Here is a 9,091-nt window from a genome sequence, read left to right on the forward strand (position 1 = left end):
CTTTGTTTCCATTTTTCCAACCTTTACCTATTCATGCGAATCAATACACCCTACAAATTATCACACAAAAGGCCAGTTTTTACCAACACCATTCTTATCACTATACAAATCATGACTGGAAATGAGTGATAAGATGAATTTAGCAATCAGTATTGCATTCTGAAAAGCAGCAACAGATCCAAGATAACCTAAAAAAAAAAAAGTTAAAAGAGTTCACGCTCTTGTGCGTGCGTCACTGTGGTTAAACCTCAAGACCTTAAAAGCTTCTGCAAAACAGATATTTTCCAGACGGCGCCAAAACAACGTGAAAGTGATCATAGCGATCAGGAAGACAGCACACAACAGCTCATCTGTATGACTAGTCCACATTTTTCTCAAGAAACGTAGAGTAAGTACTGGCTTTAACTGGCTTTCTGTAACATTAACTGATAATGATAATGAATTGAGAATTGATAGTGTTTAATTTCATTTAAACAGAACAAATTCAAAAGTCTGATTATTGATATGCACTGTTTTTTGTTGTGGATATTTGGGAATATATAGAATTATCCAAGCACACAGATGATACATGCAGCTAACACTATACACGTGGAGTAAAAGCCACAAAAATGTATTCGATGCATTTTTTGGTTTTTAAACAAACCTCATTTTCCCCCATACCATTCACTCACAGTTGCTGCTGGATGTAGCCTGCATAGCAGCTCCACGGATGACTGCTCAGGAATGAATGGATGGAGGCTTACTACGGCAGAGCGGGCGGCCTGAAGGGTTGCCATGGTTTCAGCGTGCAGTTATTTGTGTTGGACGAGGACGTCTCATGCGCTTTCATTTTTGACAGATATGATTACATTTGACGACATGTTCGCTCATCAAAACTCAGCGACCGTCGGGAACTTAGACGACGAAGAAAGAAGAGCACCTGGAAGAACATTCCACATGTTCTTATTTAGTCGAAAGGATCTATGATTTTTCTATGGAAAGCACGAAGGATGAAATCAGCTGGAAGTCGCATGGAGTGGCTTGCAGCGCACCTACTGTAAGTGGCAGTAATATGAAATAGCAACTGTTGAATAAGGAAGAAAACAATCACAATTGAATATGTAAATAGAAGAATACATAAAAACCAATCACATTTCAGTATGCAAATAAGCGTGACATCATCGCGTACCTGCCAGGCGTTCTGAAAGTGTCAGTGAGAGACGTTGAGGTCAATCCAAGTCTTCATAGAGTATTATGAAAAGAAATATGAGCGTTTTAGTAGTGCATCACTGACTAGAGGTCTGTCTGTACTTGTCATGTGATTTTGGCTTATGTGTAGTGTACCTGGCGGGTCCAGAGCAAGTCTAGGACAGATCTCACACCACCACTTGAAGGTGAGTGAATGTCTTCTTCATTTCTAATGATACACTGTTCATAGTTTCATTCCAGACATGGAGGGATGTTTTATCTTGATAACTTGTTTCATGCCAGGTACCTCTTGGTCAGCAGAGTGTCATAAGGTAAGGAATTTGTTCTTAAGCAAATGACCAATTATATGAGACCCAAAAGAAACAGAACCTTTTTAATATATATTACCATAGTCCAATTGCATGTCAACAATTGGGGTTTTGCAAATATCTTTTTTTAAACTTTGAACCTTCACTACTTTGTCTTTGCCAACAAATTTTTTTTTTAATCTCTGCAAGTGAAATGTTTTTAATACACGTATTACATATAACTAGACAGTGTGTCCACATAGGTAACTTTAGATGACATATCCTTTGTCTATTGCCACTCATATTTTGAGTATTTTAGTTTGAATATTCTGTGTTCACAGGACGTCTACATTACTCAGTTAGTACAGCGACTGGAAAGTCTGCACATGTCTGCGGTAGTGAACACACAACAGGTATCAGTGTTTCTTCTGTTTCATATGGTGTTACTTGAGCTGCCACTGTAACTGAGGATTATTTTGTTTATATATATATATATATATATATATATATATATTCTTTAAATTAATTTATGCATGTACAGTAACTCCAAGATGTAATAAATGTATTTGTCTGAATGTCATTGCATTAGATGACAACGTATCAAACGAAGTGGCATTTCTTTGAACAAAAATTAATAAAAGTTAATTTCAATTTTTTATATTTTGTGATATTCAGTAACATGTATACATTTGTAAGTAATATGTGTGCAAATTGTATATTTCATTGAAAATCATAAAAAAGTTTAAATGCATTTTATTTTGCAGGTATGTTTGGAAAGCATTTCTAATGGCTGTACGGCACAGGAACCAACCACCTGTTGCAGCCAAACAAAATCATCCCAAGTGTAAGTAGAGACTGACTTCTGACTTCTGACCCATTAGGCATTGCCAGCCAGATGATAGCCATCAGTGTGACAGGGCCATCTAAGTTTAAAGCATTTTGAAATATCAGTTCTAATTACACTGGCAGTGGCAGTACTATTTGCAATAGGTGTTCTGTTACCTACCTATATGTTTTACACTTTGTGTTTAATGTAAAATGAATATATTAGAAATGTAGATGAGGACTTGGCACAGATACTTGCTGTGTTTGCCAGAAATCTTAACCTTTTGTTGAACTGAATGTTGCTTTGTATCATGCTGCAACACTAGACTTCTCTCACTTTGCCAACCTGGAACTGATACTCCATGCCACAATGCTGGGATATCTATTGAAGAGGTTAAATGGCATCTAGAGAAATATTTCTTCTGTAATTGACATTTTTGTGCTATTTTTTTTCAGCTCAAAGCAACATCATAAAACCCAGTTAAGGATGCTGTCTCACAGATGGCAGAGGCTTGGTCTTCAGCCTCCAATCCTCTGGGACACACAAGAACACATTTCTCAACATAAACATGATGTAGAAACCAGACCAGAACTGGAAATCCACCCCATACAGGTTAGCCACATTGTTTCTCCAAGGAACGAACGACCAGATGAGATCAAGACAATCAGTAATTCCCTTTGTAGTAGATCCAATAATGAACCATCCATATTAGTCGAATCTGAAAACAGTGACCTCTCTGACCAAGAGAAAGACAATAAACCTATATTTAAATGGGAAACTGCTGTAGAATTGGACCCGAGGCCAGACTTATTTGATAGAGATCTAGAACCTACAGTGACTGGAGGAAAGCAAGTGTATCCTGAGGTTCTTCCATTTCCACTTAAAGATCTCGACTTTAGTCAATTCCAATCCACAGCAGATGATTTGGAGAGCCAGCACAACTTGTGTTTAACCGACCCTTGTCTCACAGCTATGGCTGCACGCATGATAAAACTGGAGAAACTTCAGACTGCGACTATACAGAAAGAACAAGGGAAAGCGGTGAGATCTCTGCCAGCAACTGCTTTAGTTCGAAGCGCCAACCATCTGAGACGTGTAGAAAGCCCTTGTTCTCAGGTAGAACACTTGAGGACTAAAGGCAATAATTCAGTTTTAGATGTAGTAACAAAACTCGCCCTTTCTTCAAGCTCTCATTCAAAGTCTACGCATCATAATCGCCCCTCGCCAAATGCTGGAAAGGTGTGGATTGGATTTCAGCAACCACTGGCTTTACCTAAGAAACCACACGCTGGTGTGGTCAAATTAAAGAAGACTGATGCCCTTGTTCAAGATCTTGTTGTTCATTCAAGCATGTCACAAAAATGCAGTAGTCCAAATAGCTTGAAGAGATGCAAACCCTCAAAGAAAGCCATGCCAAAGTCTCAGAAGACTTCTTCTGAAAAGACTTGTTCGTGCTAAAGCTCTTTGCAGGAAAACATGATCGAATTATTTTTAAGGGTTTTAAGATTGACAGTGTGTAATTACCTGTGTGCATGTTACTGTATTTAATCTTCCAAATTCAATACAAGTTGAGCGCCATCAACAAAACTTGTGGCATGCTGTCAGTTACCGCAGAAAAATAACTTTAGTTTTGGGAAAAAAACATCTTACACAGTAACCCAAAACATTTATTCAGTAGCTCTTTGATTTTTGTGGGCTTTGGGCTGCTTTTTATTGATACAGACAAGTGATAAGGAACTTGCGCTAACCACATGCAGCAAAACTAAATGGAATAGTGTTATCTAAATATATAAACACTTCAAAATGAAATTAAACCAGACATTAATAAATTCACCATTTATTCATATTCTTGTGCAATATTGGCTGTATAATCTGATACAAATTGAACATTGTTATGCTGTGTACAGATGTTGGTAATTTCCCCCTTGAGTGGATAAGAAGATGAGCTCTTGAAAGGCACTTCAATAATAGAGTAGGACAGCAGCTGGCCATCAGGGTCTCTCTCACACTTGGAATCACACGTGGCCATGACAGTATGGACAATTTTAACACTTACCCTGAAAATAGAATTGAAAATGGTTAGTTGTGGTTCAAGAATGGTTACTTTTGTGGGCGACATGCAAACATGTATTTCTTAAAAAGGAAAAGCATTACCTTTTGGTTGATAAATCTGGAATGTGTAATACCAGATTGTAACAATTTTTATGTACGTTGAGTCAATTTATTTTATTTTAGAAACCGGCATTGTATATATGTATATATATAGTAACACTATATATAGTGTTTAAATTATAAGTATAAATTGCTTATAAATTGCAAATTTAGATGGTATATATTGGGTTTAGGCAAAAATTATTTTATACTGTATAAATACATTTGGATTTGACTAAATTATTTAAAAGCAGAATCAGTAACTGTCAAATTTTATCATAGGCTAAATGAGGAACTACTTATTCAACCACATACTGTATTGTCAGATTAAAATCAACAGCTTAATTCTTGTAAAAGCTCGCTCTAAAACAGAAACCTTTTTTCAGATGAGATTTCCTTTAAGAGTCTTCTTTAACAGACAGCACCTACAATACAAAGAATAAATATACCAGTATCTTGGTACATTACAGAAAGTACACATTCTTGAATTATCCTGGAGAAATACACACTCATCAGCTGACACCCAAGGTGACTAAATCTGTCCATTTTTGTTAGGTCTTGAATATAAAATGGTCCAAGAACGAACCTCTGTGGTTCACACCAATGGATAAAGTCAATGCAAGGTCCTCACAAAGCTGAATATGGATAGGTTATTCTGTGATCAGACCAATAACAACACTGGTAGATAGAAAAAAAAAAAAAAAATCATGTATAAAAAGTTCATTTATAAAATAAAAGGGTTTTAATACAGGAAAATATACAGCTGCCCTTATATTTAAGAAAAGGGCCCCTATCAATAAATTTGGGGTCTGAAAACCCATTGTCTGCTGCCAAATTCATTAATGTCACCTAATATCTACAGCCCTAAAAAGATGGATTAGAAATTAGACATTAATTAATACTACACATGAGATGGGAACATTAATCCTATGAGAATTAGCCTCTGAACTGGCTGTTCATTTCTAATCAAAGCTTTGCTTTGTGTTGGATCTAAACATGCCTTTAGGAGTGACCTGGATAAAGGGCCTTGAAGAGGTCTCATCCTTTTGAAAGCAGAGGCAGGCAGGAGGATGATGGACAGACATGTCTCCATTGGCCAGAGAATATACTCGAACACAAGAAACAGTGGTAATAAAAATCATGTATAAAAAGTTCATTTATAAAATAAAAGGGTTTTAATACAGGAAAATATACAGCTGCCCTTATATTTAAGAAAAGGGCCCCTATCAATAAATTTGGGGTCTGAAAACCCATTGTCTGCTGCCAAATTCATTAATGTCATCTAATATCTACAGCCCTAAAAAGCTAGATTAGAAATTAGACATTAATTAATACTACACATGAGATGGGAACATTAATCCTATGAGAATTAGCCTCTGAACTGGCTGTTCATTTCTAATCAAAGCTTTGCTTTGTGTTGGATCTAAACATGCCTTTAGGAGTGACCTGGATAAAGGGCCTTGAAGAGGTCTCATCCTTTTGAAAGCAGAGGCAGGCAGGAGGATGATGGACAGACATGTCTCCATTGGCCAGAGAATATACTCGAACACAAGAAACAGTGGGAGAAACAGCACAAACAGCAGTTAGTTTTGATGAAACAAAACCCACCATAAGCTTCCTAAAATGCTGAATAATGTTCTTACAGTGTTATGATTAACTTGCATGAAATTCTTGGAAGACGGACAACTTGTGGGAAGTTTAAATTCATGTTTTTTTCACCACAAAACAGCTTTATTTTTATATTGTTTAATGATAACAAATAATGCGAATTTACAGTAAATTCAAATTATTCCATTATCATGCAGGACAGGCTTTGCAAAAATAACAGGCAGATAATTCTTCCAGCATACTTTATGACCGTTGTATAGATTTGGAACACAAGGAATTGAGATATGAATAAAGAAGCAATTACCGCTTGTAACAAGCAGATTCATAGATCAGAGCAGGAAAACCCCTGTATCAAAAGACAACATTGTCACAAACACAAGAACAGTCACAAAAAATACATCTAAATAGTCTACGCATAGTGAAAAGCCCACCAGAGGGTTTGTACAGTAGTGCATTGGAAGCCATACATATAACATATTCTCATGCATATTGAAAAACACTCAATAGATTATGCAAAAACTATGACGCATAAGTGTGACAACTCTGAAAAAAGTGAAGTATGTCTATCAGAGGCAGTACACTGAAGGTGCTTGGTCCATTAAAAATACTTGGATTCACCCTTACCCTCAATGTCTACCGTAACCGGTTCCTTCCATTTTTGAGAAAGTGATAGTCTTTTCATTCATACCGACTGTTTTGTCTCTGTGAGAAACACCACAATAGAAGCTCTGTTCCAAAATCTAGTAAAGCTGCCTCACTGCCTATTGCATACGTAGGCAGTGCCCTCAAAAGTGAACATTTTGGAATGCTCTGCGTAGGTTCACGACTGCAATACTCTAACATAATAAAATAATGAAACATAACAAATATAAAAAGTCATACAAAATTTGAGTCAAATAGTTTTTAATTTGACACTGTTTAATAATAATTTTCAGTATTGTGCAAACGTATAGGGTCAGTAAGTACATTCATTCAGAAAGGTTGCATTAAAGACAAGGACATTTATAATATTACAAAAGATATATTTCAAATAAATGCTGTTCTTTTGAACTCTCCATTCATCATCGAATCCTAAAAAAAGGGTGTCAATGTTTCCATATGCTTAATAAAAAATATCAAGCAGCACAATTATTTTTTAACACTGAAAATAATAATACATTTTTCTTAAGGACTGAATCAGCATGATTTCTGAAGGATCATGTGACAGCAAATAACAAAATTAAAGACCCCACACATTTGAAATATAATAATATAATATATCTATGATGCCTCACTAGGTTTTGGTACAGAGCAAAAGGGTGACAAAGGGTTTCAATGCATGTCCATTTCTCCAAATTACATTCTGTAAACATGCAGGAGAAGCCGAAATGGCTTTATGATACATTATTTTCGGGCTTGAAAAGAATGCAAAATGTTGATGCCGTTTGTTTTGGAAGGATTAGCTTACCTTCAGTGTACCGATAGAGGTGTACAACCTGCCTTTACAGAGGAGGCTTTCCCTGCAGACCAGGTCAAGCAGGACCCAAGACCTCAGATTCAGCAGAAACACACCTAGGGCAAGGGGCATGCCATGGGCCTGCACGCCAGGTTGAGTTCTCACTCTCACACCTAAGGGAGGGTGGATATACACAGCATTTATGCTGGTCTTACTTATGTCACACTCTAAACAGTCCTTGGTGGTTGAGTAATATTTCGTTTACATCAAATTCTAGAATCTTACATAAAATATAAGGTCTGTGAACTTAGCACACAAATGGATATTTTTACATTCTGAACATTGAGCATAATATCAAATATATTTGAAATTATTATTAGCAAGAAGCTGTGTATAAAGCATGCAATGCGAACAATATAATTTCTTGAAAGATTTTTTGTTTTCTGAAAGATTTACAGCTTACAGGATGTCTTGTAGGTCATCTAATAATAATAAAATAAAGTAAATCTTGATTGTGTCCTGCTCTCCTTACTACAAATCAGAGACTAAAATAAAATAGCATGGCAATAAAATATACAAACGTCTTTTGTTGTCTGAGTCATATCTGTAGATACAAAACCATCATTAATCTCTGAGGTATGCTGCTGATCATATCCTCTCCTGGATGAAAGGATGCTGTAATGCCTGATTGATGGTGATCCGCTTGGCAGGATCCAGCATCAGAATTTGGTCCAACAGATCTTTGAGCTGAACAACCTTCTTTCGCTGGTCCTCTGGTAGCACCTGGCGACCCACCATGTCCATCGACAGGTCCTTAGCTGGGTTAATGGTACTCATGACCGTGATCTTTTCCTGCAGAGAAAGAGACATAGGTGTAGAGGGGAAGATTGAGGAAAAAAGTGAAAGGTAAAAAAATGGATTTAATTAGCCTGAAGTAATTTATACAGATATTTCTCAGTTATAAAATTAGGGCTGCACGATTTTCTTAAAGGGGTCCTATTATGCTCTTTTACAAAGTCTTGATTTTGTTTTGGGGGTGTACTAGAACATGCTCTCATGCTTGTTCGTTCGAAAAACGCATTATTTTTCACATAATTTACATTATTAAAATACCTTTCTCCCCAGCCTGGCACAAACGGCTCGATTAGTTCCGGCTTTGATGAAGGTCCGCCTTCCAAAAAACAAAATGTGTTGTGATTGGTTAGCTGTCCCAGTGCGTTGTGATTGGCGAACAGCTTAGACGGTGTTTCAGGACTGCCACGCCCCTTGCTCCGTCTTTTAACAAAAGCTTTTGGCGAATCCGGCACTTCTCACTCTCGTGATGTGGAAGCTGTCCTCAGTAAAATGCGCAGCACACAATAGCAAATTGGGGTTACAATGCTCAGGAACAGAGTTAAAAAGTAAATTGCAACCACGGTTTCCTGACATCATCCGCTTTCGGAAGCCCAAAAATACAGCGTTTCAGGTGGTCGCGCCACGTCTTTAAAATTCAAATACATTATTTTCTATGAGTGTGGGCACTCCGGCGGCGCCGTTCGGTGTCTGTCCGCGGTGCCCAGCTACGTCGTGTTATACTTGTAAGAATTGTTCTAGACA

The 9,091-nt window shown here is 37.1% G+C and overlaps 2 protein-coding genes across 6 annotated transcripts in view; one reads left to right on the plus strand and one right to left on the minus strand.

The window, feature by feature from the left end:
* The first annotated feature begins 926 nt into the window (after positions 1 to 926).
* Positions 927 to 3,908, plus strand: LOC107599885 (uncharacterized). The gene is made up of 6 exons (XM_016291600.1): positions 927 to 1,036; positions 1,319 to 1,373; positions 1,471 to 1,499; positions 1,817 to 1,888; positions 2,240 to 2,319; positions 2,757 to 3,908. Exons 1-6 carry the CDS (start codon positions 974 to 976, stop codon positions 3,757 to 3,759), a joined length of 1,302 nt encoding a protein of 433 aa, XP_016147086.1. The 5' UTR covers positions 927 to 973; the 3' UTR covers positions 3,760 to 3,908.
* A 1,696-nt stretch (positions 3,909 to 5,604) lies between these two features.
* LOC107599886 (serine/threonine-protein kinase PRP4 homolog) overlaps positions 5,605 to 9,091 on the minus strand; it is a 10,430-nt gene continuing 6,943 nt past the window's right edge. For 4 of the 5 annotated variants that reach the window (XM_016291604.1, XM_016291603.1, XM_016291605.1 and 1 more), the window contains 2 exons: positions 7,508 to 8,347; positions 5,605 to 6,406 (listed from right to left, as the gene is read on the minus strand). In XM_016291604.1, the coding sequence (XP_016147090.1) occupies positions 8,144 to 8,347 (204 nt within the window). In that variant the 3' untranslated portion in view covers positions 5,605 to 6,406; positions 7,508 to 8,143. Of the gene's footprint in view, positions 6,407 to 7,275; positions 8,348 to 9,091 lie in introns of those variants that run through there. The other variant, XM_016291602.1, reaches the window with a different exon arrangement.

The sequence above is a fragment of the Sinocyclocheilus grahami genome, unplaced genomic scaffold (assembly GCF_001515645.1).
Source record: "Sinocyclocheilus grahami isolate Dianchi unplaced genomic scaffold, SAMN03320097.WGS_v1.1 scaffold274.1, whole genome shotgun sequence".
In the NCBI taxonomy this organism is placed as follows: domain Eukaryota; kingdom Metazoa; phylum Chordata; class Actinopteri; order Cypriniformes; family Cyprinidae; genus Sinocyclocheilus; species Sinocyclocheilus grahami.